The sequence below is a fragment of the Miniopterus natalensis genome, chromosome 3 (assembly GCF_054644295.1).
Source record: "Miniopterus natalensis isolate mMinNat1 chromosome 3, mMinNat1.hap1, whole genome shotgun sequence".
Classification (NCBI taxonomy): Eukaryota; Metazoa; Chordata; class Mammalia; order Chiroptera; family Miniopteridae; genus Miniopterus; species Miniopterus natalensis.
The window spans coordinates 101,100,050-101,115,207 of NC_142083.1; the positions used below are offsets into that span (position 1 = coordinate 101,100,050).

Genomic DNA, 15,158 nt, shown 5'->3' on the forward strand with positions numbered 1-15,158 from the left:
TATTCCCCAAAACAGACCCAGAGTTTCCCCACTTCTGTACCATTCAAACATATGGTGTTCCCTCTGCCCCCAAATGCTTCTCCTCACCTATCAAAATCTTACACCCAGGGGAAAATACTCATACTATATTGCTAACTTGGGCAAAAATATATATATACTCAATGTATATATGTTTCTTGAAATATATATGTATACAAAGGGGGAAAACTGGAAGGAAACACTAACAGTTATCTCTAAACCATTTTCCTTTCTATATTTTTCAAATTTCCAATAACCTATGTACATATTACATCTACAATGAGAAACATTTTTCAGTGGTTTTAAGTCCATCTCTCTTTCATGGTTCTGCACAGATACTAGCTCTTACATAAAAGCGTCCTCAGTTTTCCTTCATCCCTTCCTTGGTCACAGGGCGGCCTAGGCAACTTTCACATTCCGTCCTTTAAGTATTTGTGCACTCTTCTTGCCCAGCCTCACCCTCGACCAAGCAAGCCATCCTGATGGGCAGAAACCTCATCTGACTCACCTTTACATTCCTTGATGTTCCTCACATCATTAATATTTTGAAATAACAGTTACCAGGTAGTTATCCCTTTGAAAATTCTTACTGTTTTAGCAGATGGGGAACCATAAAAAACGCAGACAAACTCAATTCCTAGATTCGGTGGCTTGAGGAATAACTAAATAAGTTGGTAAACATCCGCATTCCACACGAAGCAAAGGACTCTAAGGGCCAAGTTATGGGTCTGATATCAAGTAATTTCTGACATGCTTCCCTAGCCCAGGAAATGACTAAACAAAGCACTTGCTTCCAGGATGGCTGCAGAAAAACAGGAAGGTGAGTCCCTGCTGGCCTCGACTTGCAGCAACACTGCCGCTGCCTCTCGTCTGCCCCCTTCTGGCCAAAGGGTAGATGTCACAGTCTTAGAAGTCAATTAAGAAGGAAAAAATCCTGTAGGACAGAAATTGGAAGTTCCTCCTTTCATAGGTACTCACACTCCTGGATGTTATGAGGTATACGTAGCATGAACACTTTATAATACTGATTAATTAAATGTAAGATAATTCACCTAAAAAAAAAAAAACCAAAAAAAAATACTGAGCTAACCCAACCTTTTATCTCTGCTTTGCTCCCCTTCATCTCTAGGAAGCCCAGTAAACTGCTAACAAGGAACCTCTGTAATAGCAGCCACTGGAGACAATCCAGCTACACCTGGGAGACCTGGCAATAGATCTCACCTTAATGGGCCAGAATCCATGGGCGAGAAAATTAGTATTTTCCTTTAAATGCTTATTATTTTCATAAGATGGCATAAACAAATGCATTTTTCTGCTTGCTACATGTAAAATTATGCCACAGAAAGTTGCTTCAACTTATCAACTGAATTCACTGGTTGTATAAAGTGAAATAGACATGTATACTTAGAGACTGTCACTCTGGGAAACAGATGGAAAAGGGTAATGTATTGGGGATGTAGGAATTTATCAGAGCTTTCCCTTTAAAACTGTTAGATAAAGAAGCGCCTTGGCCTTCCAGGAAAGATGGCTGATTAAAAAGCACATTATTTTTTTTGCAGCGGGGAATCCTTCCTGATACTCACCAAAATTAACCACCAATGCCTGGCCGGGCGTGGCTCAGCAGCTGAGCATCGACCTAGGATCCAGGAGACTGTGGTTCGATTCCCGGTCAGGGCACATGCCCAGGTTGCGGGCTTGATCTCCAGTGGGGGTCATGCTGGAGGCAGCCGATCAATGATAACTCTCTCATCACTGATGTTTCTATCTCTCTCCCTCTCCCTTCCTCTCTTTGAAATCAATAAAGATAGATTAAAAAAAAAAAAAATTAACCACCAAAAGAAACACACCACCATTTCATCTATGTTGAAGCCAGGAAATATCTGCACTACAAACTTCAAAGAATGCCAATCAGATACTCAGTCATTTTGGCTCAAGAGGAGTGGAAGTGCTGGGAGAACTCTGAACATGAGCATGGAGCAGCGTGCTGGGAAGAAGTGAAGACGGAGCAAAGGGAGGTCTGGGCAAGGCATGGGAAGGAAGCCTGTTTCTGCACATGTCAGTGGGTGCCCTCAACACTGGTGATCTCACACTTCATTTCAAAACTACTACCGCCCTGGACAGCATGGCTCAGTTGGTTGGAGCGCTGTCCCATACACCAAAATGTGGTGGGTTCAATTCCCAGTCAGGGCACATGCCCAGGTTTCGGGTTTGATCCCTGGCTGGGGCATTGCAAGAGGCGACTGATCAATGTTTCTCTCTCACATCAATGCTTTTCTCTCCCTCCCTTCTTCTCTAAAATAAAATAAAAATAGCTTATTACAAAGCTACAATGATCAAAACACTGTGGTACTGGTGTAAGAATAGACAGAGATGGTAATATTCATATTCAAGTGGAACTGCAGACAAAAAGCACTTAATGGGGTCATAGCAATATTGATAAAAGTGCTACTTAAATCCTAATAGAGCTCTAGCTGCTTTGGCTCAGTGGTTAGAGCATCATCCCATGAACTGAAGGGTCCCAGTTTGATTCCAGCCAAGGGCAGGTACCTCGGTTGCAGGCTCGATCCTCAGCCCAGCTGGGGCTCATGTGGGAGGCAACCAATTGGCGTGCCTCTCACATTGATGTTTCTCTCCCTCTCCCCGTCCTTCCACTCTCTGAAAAGCGATGTTAGAAGCATGCTCAGGTGAGGATTAAGAAAAAAGTGTCCTAGTTTAATAATAAATTATATGGTCAAACTCGTATAATGAAGTTTTAATGTTTATATGTATGATAAGAGTTTATATATACACAGGTCTGCATATTCATATTAATAACTATCTAGCTATAGATTTCCAAAAACACAACTAATGAAGCCTGGTCTCAGCATACCCAATCATCCTAAACAAATTTAAGACATCATACAGAACTCTTAAGATAGCAGTCTCCTTGTGACTTAATTTCATCATCGGAAATGTACCATCATATAAACAAAGCTATGCTACCTCTCAGGAGCCAAGGGAGGAAAGCATTTCAGAAAGAAGGGAGCAAAAAACATTAACCGTGTTGACAATGAGAAACAGCAAAGTATAAATGGGTGAGGCCTCCAAGTTTGCTGATAACAGCTGCTGGACAGCTTCAATGGAACAGATTCAGGAGAACATTAAACCCAGAGCAGAAGGGCTTTCGAGTGAAGGAAGCAGGAGCAGTGGACACAGATTATGTCCTTTCCAATATAAACAGTTGTGAGGGTAAGAAATCAGCTTTACTGATGATGATTAGAGAGGTGGCCAGATGGATGGACATGTGGCAAAGCAAATGCGCCAAAATGCTAACGCTAGGATCTAGATGGTGTGTTTATTATAATACACTTATTTCAACTTTCCTGTATTTTGAAATTTTTCATATAAAATGTTGAAAAAAAGACAACCACCATACAGTTAGAACTTACTTCCAATCCACATAATTCAATCTACATTGAGACACTGTAAAGACTGAAGACTCAGGAAGCCTTATCTTTATAAAGAGGGGTACACAGAGGTAAGGAAGGGCCAGCACTCACCTACAGACTGTGAGGTAAATGCTGCCACGATCTGGGGGCTGGCCAAGGCCTCCAGTCTGTTCTTCAAGGCCTCCAAGTGCACACATTTTTCTGAGTAGTCTGGTGTGTCAACAAGCATCATCAAGCTGTTCTGCATGCCTGTTAGCTTGGCAGAAATCACAGCTATATCCTATAAAAAGAGAAGCACAAAGGATACTTATTTTAAAAACACCCCTACTACTTCAGTTAATAATAGACAAAATGCATGAAAAAGCATAAAATAAGAAAATGGCCAATAAACACATTTACTATTATTAGTACTCAAATAAATACAAATTAAAATGAGAAAGTGCCATTTTCCTAACTGGAAAAACTTTTTAAAAATTACAATAGCTATTGTTGGTGAGGGTGCAAAACAATGTCTGTCTGGTACCATAAATTCATATCGTCTTTCTGGAAGGCAATTTAGCATCACACATAAAGAGCCTTAAAAACATTCACGCCCTTTGACCTGGAATTCCCTCTGCTAGAAACCTGTGTAAGGAAATAATCAGAGAACACAAAGGCATTAATGTGTTATAATTAATTAGTGTGATCTTAGTGTTGTAATAACAAAAACGTGGAAGCAACCTAAATCTTCCATAATAATAAATAAAACGTAAATTCTGGGTCAACCATAATGGCAGGTGGAATATTGTAGAGCCATAAAAAAATGATGTTTTTGAAAAGTATTAGTTACATAGCAAAATACTTACCACTAACTATTAAGTGAAATAAACAGGATAAAAAAGCATATAGCACCCTGGCTGGTTTGACTCATAGGTTAGAGCATATGCCTACGGACTGAAGGGTCCTGGGTTTGGTTCAGACCAAGGGCACATACCTGGGTTGCTGGTCTGATCTCCGCCCCCCCCAGGTGGGATGCATGTGGGAAGCAACCAATTGATGTGTCTCTGTCACATGAATGTTTCTCTCTCTCTCTCGCTCTCTTTCTCTCTCTCCCCCGTCTCTTCCCCTCCCCCCTCCCTTCTACTCTCTCTCTAAAAAGAAAAAAAAAAAAAAAATGGAAAAAATATCCTCACTCCTAGGGTGAGAATTAAAAAATTTTTTAAAAATTGTGCTACTCGTCCATTTCACCAGCAACAAAAGCAAAAAAATACAAAAATATTCAAAGCACAATTTCCTGAGATGCTAACAAGGTGAGGTTTAGGGGTAGCCTGACTCACACTGGTGCATTCTCTCCTGTGTGGCCTCAGAGACGCTTTTTGTCATGCTGATGCATCAGCATGAAAGGGTTGTCAGGTCAAGAACCGAAATTTGTTTGACAACAAAAACATTTTTTTCCACGAACAATTTGGTCAAGAACTGAACTGTTTGAGATGGGAGGCGTACGAGAACCACTGTTTGACTGTATCTATAAATGTATACTACCTGTAATGTATGCATACATACAAAATACATTCATAAGTACAAATATACACAAACACATAGAAAAATACCTAATAGACATAAAAAATCATATTACTAGGGTATACAAATGAGGATCATTTTGTTTCTTTCATGTATTTTTCTGAATTATCCAAATCTAAGACACATAGATTATGTTTATAATTAGAAATATAAATGCTATTTTTAAAATAAAATTAAGAGTGTAATAACTAACTGCATTTCATTTTAGCATTCCACATGTCTATGATATGTGTCACACACTATATTGGGGGTCACACAGTCGCCTCAGAGTTCAGAGTACTGGGACAGGAGACTGCAGTACAATTTAACAAGTACGGCTCAGTGTTTGAGGACCACAGGTTAGGGAGCCATTAATGTTGCCTGTGAGAGGCAAGGGGCCAGCAGGGAGAGTAAGAAAGGAGGTGCTACTTCAGCTGGACCTTGAGGGGCCAGTGGAGGTCTACTGCCTATAAGAAAAGGAGAAGAAGGACCATTCAGGCAGAGAAGACATAAAGGGATGGTGTTAACAGTCCAAAGCAGTCACAATGTAGAACTTATTTGGTGGGGTGGCCACAGAAAAAACCACACACAGCTGTGAAAGAAAGGCTACGACTTGTGAGTGTGCATAAGATTTATCTCGTAGAAAATGAGGAGCCATTAAAGGTTAAAATGGTAGGGCAAGGGCCCTGGCCAGTAGCTCAGTTGGTTAGAGTGTCATCCTGATACACCAATGTTGCAGGTTCGATCCCCGGTCAAGGCACATACAAGAATCAACCAATGATGCGTAAATACGTGAAACTACAAATCCATGTTTCTCTTTCTTACTCTATCTCGCACGCACTCTCTCCTCCCACCTCTTCCTCTGTCTCTAAAAGTAATAAATATATTTTTTAAAAATGGAAGCCCACCAGCTTGGCTCAGCGGTTGAGCATCCACCTATGATCCAGGAAATGGAGGTCTGATTCCCAGTCAGGGCACATGCCTGGGTGGTGGGCTTGATGCCCAGCAGGGGGCATGCAGGAGGCAGTCAATCAATGACTCTCATCTTTGATGTCTCTGTCTCCCTCTCCCTCTCCCTTCCTCTCTCTGAAATCAATAAAAACATATTATTAAAAAAGCCAACTTAAGAATTAAAAATACATACACAAAAATATTTAAAAAAAAATTACTGACACAGAATAGATGGCTGAGGGAAAATATAAGGTGCAAAGCAGTGTTCACAATGTGCTCCCACTTGTGGGAAAAAATGGGCAGGGAACATATATCTGGGTGTGTATGTATCTGAAAGGACAGGCATAACGATGATAACAGGGTTTGTATGGAGAAGGGAATTTAATTGGGGGGTGTCAGGGTTACAAGAAAGACTTTTTTTGGCTGTTATTCCTGTTTACTAAAGTTTTTCCCATGTACATTTATCACTTCTTAAAAAACTTTTTAAAGTTTTTAAAAACAGCAAAAGAGATGATAATCCACTTTGCTTTACAAGTAAAAAAAGAGTTTTTCATAAGACATCATCTCACTTCATCCTGATAAGCAAGTTCAGAAGTATCACTACTTTCCACATTTGGCAGCCAGGAGGGGTTAACTCACCACAGTTCTGCAGGGGGTAAGGCCCCTCTGCCCACATTCCACACTCTCATTTACTGTGCTTTCTCTGCCTTTTTTATCGGAGCATCTCCTGAATTCACCCCCTGGGACTAAGAAGCTTCAGTCAAGCAGAGGGTACAAAGTAGAGGATGGAAATGCTCAGAGCACCCTTGGACTCTCCTTTCCCGGTGTCTGAATATCTCTGTCTGAGGCCATTTCCTACCCCTATGGTTGTGAGTGAATGGCTATCTCACTAGTTTCCCCAAACCTCAAGTGGCCACCTGAACAGATTTCACAACATCCCCTCAACAAGAAACCTACCTGAGTCTTGAATGTCTCCTCAATGTCAGCACTCAACGTGCTCCACTTGTCTGCTTCCTGAAGGGACTCGGCAGCAAGCTGCATCCTGGACTTCACCTGATCGATTTCTACCAACACCTAAAAGGGAAAGGGGTCAAAAATCAAGGAAGAGGATGTTCCATTTTCTCTACCTCCCATCTATGACTTGAAACCTAAGTATTGTGGCACAATGCCATCTTTAGGGAGCTTATGTGCCCCTTACACCAGTCACAGGAATAAATGTCCAGCGAGCGCTAAACAGATAAATAAGCTGAAAGAACTCAGCAAGAGAGTAGTCTGCGTGCTCGGCAGAATTCTGAGTTGGCCTCCCACTCTGAGAGTGAATGTCTTCCAAAACCACGAGTCAACATTCAGTACAGGAGCCAAGGTACCTGCATTGACTGCGATGTGTCCTGTTCAAATTTTTTAATGTCCTCCTTGACAAGAATCATTTGTTCTTTCAGAAAAGATGCCTCCTGTTTAAGAGCTTCGACATCACGGAGCACTTTGGGCATGTTCTGAAGGGCCTGGTGACTTGTTTCTGTAGCAAGAATCAAAGAACAGAAATAGGCACCAAAGGTGAAAATCAGACCATTCACCAGTGACAATATAAATCAGACAGGAAGAAGCTGTCTATCAACCACACCATTTCTCGAGCCTGTGGAAAATGGGCGGTGAAAGGGGAGCTGGCCTCTGCCAGGACCATGTCCTCCCAGACTGATGGGTAAAGGCCATGTGATTTAACACAACACACACCATCAACCTGACCCATCATCAATTGTTTTCCACTACTGAGTACAACTGTAACACCCTCTCAGAGGAAGGAGAATGATGGACTCTGGCATTAGGTGGATGCTATTATGCAGCAGGTGCTTTACATACATTATATCACTTATTGTTCATGCCAATCATTAGCAGTCACCTCTTCCAGACAAGAAAACTGAGTCTCAGAGAGGTTAGGTAACTTGCCCAAGATTTCACAGAGCTGAAAGCAAACCTTACAGACTCTTTCAAAATACAGTCTGCAGACCAGCAGCACCAGCTGCAGTGAAGTTAAAATGCAGGCCCCTAGGCTACCATGCAGAGATTCCTGATTAGTAGGTTTTGTAGGAGACCAAGGGAAACCAAGGAATCTGCATTTTTTTTAATGTTTCAAGTGGAAAATAAAGTTTGAACACCTCTGCAGACCAGGATGTGTTATCTGGAAGAGGAGGGAGGGTTAACAGTATAGCCTTTTAACCCTTTAATGAGATGTTCACTGGGAATCAGCCAAAGAAGCCCAGGGTCTCCTGTTCCACCAGTGGGCTGAATGGACCTTCGCATCTTGAAGACAACTTCAGGAACCTGTTCATCCAGCTCTGCCTTGAAATAACAACCTGTTTCCAGCACTGACCCCAGGTAAGTTTCTAAGACTGAGAAAACAGAACACACAGAGATTTCTTCAACAGACTTCACTGACTTTAACAGGCGGGGGTGGCCCCAGCCTGGTTTCTAAATGCTAAGCCTCAAGAGTCCCTCTTCAGACCTGGCTGGTGCCCAGGGTATCTTTTTCCCTCTCTACAGCTCCCCAAAATGTAGTCCACTCTTGTACCCATTTTAAAACTATCACTTTCAGGGGTTGCCTCTGGAAGGGTAAGAGTCAGACCTCACTGCAAAGAGGTATGGGGGCACTTTTTTGTGATGGTAACATTCTCTTACGGAGGTCTGAGTTATACTAGTTGTACACTTGTGAAAACTCATCAACTCATCAGACAACATCCATGCATTTCATCTTATGTAAATTTTATCTAATGAAAAAAAAGCTGTAAACAAATGTTGAATTCTAACTATAATGGTTAGGGTTTTAATTGAAATATTTAGGGGTGAAGTGTACTGATGTCTGCAACTTATTTTAAAATGTACATCAAAAAATAAGATGGATTAAGGTTAAGTGGATAGATTAGTGTAAGGATAGTAAAGTAAGAAGAGTAAGGTGTTCACTGCAGCATCTGGACAGCGGTAGATGCAGGCTCACTACAAATTCTCTCCATGTTACTGTATGTCTGGCACCTCCACCCACAGTTTAGTTCAAGAATCTGCCCTTGTGCTTCATTCTCTCCCATCAGCCCTCATTCAAACCCATCAGCAAGTTCTCCCTGTTTTTCCTAAAAATGTCTCAAATCTAACCCCTAATGGGGACGTAGTTAAACCATGTTATTCCCCTGCTTAAAAGTCCTCCACTGCCTTCACATTGCACTCATTTTAAATAAAATCCAAACTTTTTTTTTTTTTTTTTGAGAAGGGAGAGGGAGAGAGAGAAACATCCACGTGGGAGCGAAACATTGACTGGGTGCCTCCTGCATGCCCCTTACCAGGGATCAAGCTTGCAACCAGGGCATGTGATCTGATGGGAATCGAACCCGCAACCTTTCGGTGCACAGGACAACACCCAACCAACTAAGCCACACCCACCAAGGCTCAAACTCCTTAATGTCACATTAAAATCCCTGAATGATCTAGCCCCTGCCAACTGCTCCAACCTAAGACTGAGTCTTACTCAACAGTGTGCCTCTGGACCCTGGAAAAGAGTTTGTGCCTGACTGAATGAGCAAATCAATCCCCCTGTTGAGGGCCCTCAGCACCTCCTGCTAGCACCTCTGCAGTAACTTCTCTTCACTGCGGACTTGGGCTCTTGTCTCATCTTCCGTAAACATAAACCTCCGAAAGCTTCTCTGCCAATGGGATGAAACCCAAACCCCTCAGGATAGCCAAAAAGGCCTTCCACAGTTTGATCCCAATCTACTCTCCTGCCTTATCTCCAGCAGAAGTTTCCCCCAAGAAAGCATGATCCTCTAACGATAATAACAATGACCAATATTTATTGATGTTATTGATGAAGCTCTGTTAGAATCTCTCACCTTTCTCTGGCCTAGCCAGGGCTTTTCATAGTCACAAGCCTCTCCCTTTAATACCAGAAAGGCTGCAAAGTACATACATTGGATAAGAGCCTGGGCTCTGCAACCGGTTGCCTGGGTTCAAATCCAGACTCTCCCATTCGTTAGCAACATGACGCTGGACAAGTTACTCCTCTCAGCCGCAGTTGCTACAACTATAAAGTGGGAGTAATAACTGCCTATTTCTAAGGACTACTGTCCGGCTAAAATGAGATAATCATGCCAATAAGGGGGCACTATTAACACTGGGGCCAGGACACTCCTCATTGTGCAGATATGCCCTGTGGGACACTGGGCATCGCTGTCCATCTTTGTGACATTCTCCACCATTTCGACAACTAAAAAACTTCCCACCAATTTCCAAATATTCCAGGGACAGTGGCAGGCATTATCCCCGGTGGCTGAGACCCACTTAGTTAACTCATGCACAGCGCTGACAACCATGCCTGACACACCAAGCACTCACACATCCGCCCTCACTAATGCCCCCCCCTTTTGCCCCGGAAGCCTTCCTGGACAGGAGGTAGCTGCACCCTCTTCCAGCCTTCCAGCTCCGGGTTCTAGTCTCAGCAAAGCCACAGCTCAGTAATCCGTGTAAAAAAAAAAAAAAAAAGTACAACAAAGAATCTGATGTGAAATAAGCGTCCCATTTCCCTGACTTTGTTAAAAGGTCTATTTGCCGGACCCTACGCTCCCAGGGGGCAGGCTGCTGACCGCCCTTTCCCAGAGCCCAGCACGGAGACTGGCTCACAGCGGGTGACCCCGCGCCCAGGAGCTCCTGAGGGGGGCGCTGCTGTGCTGCTGTTACATTAACTGCCCTCAAAAACGGCTGCAGCCTCTGCTCCGGCCGGCCCGGCTCCCTGGCCGCAGCGAACGCGCACCGGACGGCGCCGCGCGGGCCTTCCCACACGCCCGACGGGCGTTTACCAAAGGAAGGCTCAGCCGACTCCTACTCAACATCCCGAAAATTAACTCTTAGTTTACGTTTTAAAAGGAAACTTGACAGCACTGCCCGAGGTGGAATCATCAAGAGTTACGGACCCGCGAGGGCAGACGGAGAGCGGCCCGGCCCGCCCCTCGCCGCGGGCAGTGCGCACGCCCACCGCCCGGCAGGGCCCCGCCGCCCCCCGCCTCCCCCGCCGCCCCCGCCGCCCCCCGCCTCCCCCGCCGCTCACCCTCCACGGCGTGGTTCACCTCCTGGATGAACAGCTGCAGCTTCATCACCAGTGTGGCCGCGTGCCCGTCCGCCTTCCCTGCCGCCTCCTTGGGGCCGGCCCTGAAGGCCGCGTTGATCCACTCCTTCACGTCGAAGTCCTCGGCCAGGAACCGGGAGTAGTCCATGGCCGCGCCGCTCGGCCCGGGGCCCTGCTATTTTCCGCAATCGCCGCGGCGCCGCCCGCGTCAGCGAGCTGCTGTCCGCGGCCCGAGGGGCCCTCGCCGCGCGCCGTACTTCACCGGAAGTGGGGCCGTTACCATAGCGAGCGCGGCGCGCGGGGCCTCCTGGGAGCGGGCGCCGGGCGCTCCTCCGCGGACGCCGCGCTGGCGTCCAGCTGCTCCCGGCGCCAGGTGGAGCTGAGGCCGCCGAGCGGCGGGCCGTCGCACCGCTGCACGCGGCCCTGCGGGCGTCTGAGCGCGGGCAGCCCGACCTCCGCGGTGCCGGTCCGGCCGCCTCCGCGCACCACTCTGCGCTCCGGTCCCGTCGCCGCCGCGCTGACCTCCTGTCGTGTCCGGAGCCCGCGCTAGAACCCCGGGCCCGCAATGGCTGCTCCCTCCAGTCGGAAAGTCAACCCGCACACCTCAGGAAGGCCTGGGAGCGCCAGGGAAACCCTGGCGTAGGAAACGAAGCGTAAAAAAAGATGACACTCTGGTGGACAGTTGTAAATGACTCGCCGCTCCGCGCGCATGTGGCCGTGCTCCGAGGACTAATCCACAGGGCAGGACGGCGGCCGGGCGCCCTGGCCCCGAGGAGCAGGCTGGTCGGGCCCACGCCCTGCTCAGCCTCCGCCGCCTCTGTGCCTCTTCCCTCCCTGACCAGCTGACACTTTAGAAACAGCTTTATTGAACAGGGAACTTGCAGGAGTGAAATGCACCCGTTGTGAGGGAAAGGTTCCCACTGGCTGCGCGTGGGCAGGCTAAACAGCCGTCGCAGAGGTGGGCGAAGGAAAACAGTTTAAGGAAAGGGGGTGCGATGACCGAAGGGGGGCCACCCAGCACTGCGCCTCAGGGCACTGGGTCCGTGAGGGCAGCAGCTAGCTCCCAGGGTGAAACAAGGAAGAGCACAGAGTAGCAGGAGAGCCGAGGCTGCGCTGCTTGGCTCAGAGAAGTCAGAGAAGGGGCCTTGGAGACGGGTGCAGGGGGTAAGCCCCTGAGGAGACGCGGCTGCCCCGTGCGCCCCCGGGAGGGAAGAGGGGGGAAGGAGATAGCACTGGCCTGCTCCCCTAACAGCGAGGGCACTGGGGCCTTCATCCTGAGCAAATTTATCTCCTCCTCCCAGGCGGGGATCTCAAGGGAGGCCTTAGGGGAGGGTCTCAAGGGAATATTCATCAGCTTTCCGAGTTGGCTCTTTCAGGGTCCTGGTCTCCACAGATTGGTGGGCGCAGGGTGGGGGTGGGGCGGTCACTAGTCAATGCCCATGGTCTTGACCCGGCCCCTATGCCATTTTGGTTTTGCTGCTTTTCTGGGCCTGGAGCTGAAATACAACTGAGGCCTAGATGTTATCTTTAGGGAGCAACTGCTCTGGGATCTAAACCGCATGACCAGTTGGGTCATGCTGGGTCGGATAGGTTACCCTGGGGACAAGGTTCTTGTTTCCCCAGTTTTGCCCCTTGCTTGGCATCCGGGGCTTCCTGCCACGGTGGGTTTCTATGCCTGACCCATGGTCCTTGCTCTGCTCATGCCTAACAGTAAGTATACGATTCAGTGATCAAATCAACAACCTTGGTGTCCCAGGATGATACTCTAACCAATTGGCTACTGGGCCAGGGCCTCTCTTCATTTTTTTAATGGTCTTTTGAGATGCAATTTTTTTTTAAATATAAAGTCCATCATCATTTTTTCCTTTTATGGATCATACTCTTGTATCTAAGGGGTGGTGGGGAGATAGGTAAAAAAAATGAAGTACAAATTGGCAGTTACAAAATAGTCAGGGGTATGTAAACTAAAACACACAAGTCAATAATATTGTAGTAACTATGCATGGTGTCTGGTGGGTACTAGATTTATCAGCCTGATCATAAGCTAAATAAATGTCTAATCACCATGTTGTATACCTGAAAATATTGTATGTCAACTGGAATCAAAAAAATTTTATTTTAAAAAATATTAGTCCTGGATGGGTAGCTCAGTTGGTTAGAGCATCATCCAGATATGCCAAGGTTGTAGGTTCAATCCCCAGTAACGTACAGTACATAATTTTTAATAAGCTATTTAAGAAACAGAAAAAAAAATCCTTGCCTAATTCAAAATCATGAATTCCAAATTTTCTTCTAGGAGTCAAAGTTTTAGCTCTTACATTTAGGTTTGTGGTCTAGTTTGAGTTCATTTTTTGTGTATGGTGTGAGATAGAAGTCTAAGTTCTTGTGTGTGTGTGCAGACATTCAATTATCTAAGGACACTTTGTTGAAAACACTCCTTTCTCCACTCAATTGCCTTTAGATCTTTGTGACATAAATGTAAGGGTTCCTGGACTCTTAATTGTTCTACCGTATGTCTAGTACCAATACCAAACTGTTTTGGTTACTGTAGTTTCTACTAATTTTTGAAATGCAGTAGTGTAAGTCCTTCTACTTTGTTCTTTTAGAATTATTTTTACTCGATGCCCGGCCGGGCGTGGCTCAGCGGTTGAGCATCGACCTAGGATCCAGGTGATCGGGGTTCGATTACCGGTCAGGGCACATGCCCGGGTTGTGGGCTCGATCAATGACTCTCATCATTGATGTTTCTATCTCTGTCTCTCCCTCTCCTTTCCTCTCTCTGAAATCAATAAAGATATATTTAATAACTAAAAAATTATTTTGTTACTCGAGACCCTTTGCATTTCCACAGATATCCTATGACCAGCTTATCAATTTCTACAAAAACTGCTGCTAGAATAGGGATTATATTGAATTTATCAATTAGAGAATTGTCACCTTAACAATACTGTCTTCCAATCTGTGAACATGAGATGTCTCTCCACTTAAGATCAGGATTTTTTCAACCTTGGTGCTATTGATGTTTGGGGCCAAATAATTTTTTGTTGTGGGGGTTGTCGTATGCATTTTACGTTTAGCTGCATCCCTGGCCTCTACCCGCTAGAGGCCAGTAGCCACCCTTCCCTAAGTTGTGACAACCAAAAATGTCCACACATTGCAAGTGTCCATAGGGAGAAGTCACCCCTGGTTGAGGACCTCCAATTTAGATCTTCCTCTCAGCAGTACCTTGTAGTTATACATTATCAATGTCCTGTACCTTTGTTAAATTTATTCCCATGTTGTATTCATTTTAATGCTACTATGGAGAGAATTTTAATGATTTTAAGTTTCTTGTTATAGAAGTACAAGTGTTATGTATTTATCTTGTACCTTTTGGCGTTTACTGTGTCTCAGTATTAACTTGCACCACACCAAAATTTTAAGTGTTTCATGAGGTAAACTTTAAATAGTTATGGGCAAGGCCAGTCTGCTCCTGCATTGGAAGCCAGGTGGACAAGCTAAGAGCAAATAGCAACTGAAATGTCTTAGCTAAGTGCAATGTCGTATTCTAGTCGCCTTACATATATCCGCTCACTTCACTCTCAAACATAAACAACCCTACTACCCACTTTACAGGGAAAACTCTTGAGGGTAAGTACTTGCCCTACTTAGAGGCAGTAGTGGAGCTGAACAGAATTACAACTATGGGTTCACTTAATTATTTCAAACTGTTGGGGCTTCAGAAGACCTCAGCCTTCAAAGACCTATGTATCTGGGGCCTGACTGATGTGTTCTTTCAGCTTTAAAACCTGCCTCTAGAAGTGAGATGACATATTTGGCAATAAGACCAAATGAGCAGAACTCTTACGCTTTTTAAAGTGAAGGCTCCTCCGAGTGAAGATGGTTGAGTTGGGAATGCACTGGATGAGGGCAGCAACAGGCCTGTTTTTTAATTCTGGGTGACACTAAGTGTGCCTTAGCTGTCATCTGAGGACACACCCAGCTTTGTCCCAGTTTGCCTCCACCTCTCCAGATGAAGTGTTAAGCCTGTACTTTCAAAACACACAAACCCACCATAGCTTGTATTCCAGGACACAATCCTACTGTTTAAAAACAAAACCAAAAAAAACCGCCCACACCTA

The 15,158-nt window shown here is 45.3% G+C and overlaps 1 protein-coding gene across 2 annotated transcripts in view; it reads right to left on the reverse strand.

Annotated features, from left to right (window-relative positions):
* The window catches only part of COG7 (component of oligomeric golgi complex 7), a 60,024-nt gene extending 48,704 nt beyond the window's left edge, over positions 1-11,320 (reverse strand). The window contains exons 1-4 of one of the 2 annotated variants that reach the window (XM_087815834.1): positions 11,020-11,320; positions 7,304-7,452; positions 6,894-7,010; positions 3,558-3,726 (exon numbers count right to left, since the gene is read on the reverse strand). In XM_087815834.1, coding sequence (XP_087671960.1) covers positions 3,558-3,726; positions 6,894-7,010; positions 7,304-7,452; positions 11,020-11,185 — 601 coding nt within the window. In that variant the 5' untranslated portion in view covers positions 11,186-11,320. The remainder of the gene's footprint in view (positions 1-3,557; positions 3,727-6,893; positions 7,011-7,303; positions 7,453-11,019) is intronic. The other variant, XM_087815833.1, reaches the window with a different exon arrangement.
* Between the last annotated feature and the right edge of the window lie 3,838 nt (positions 11,321-15,158).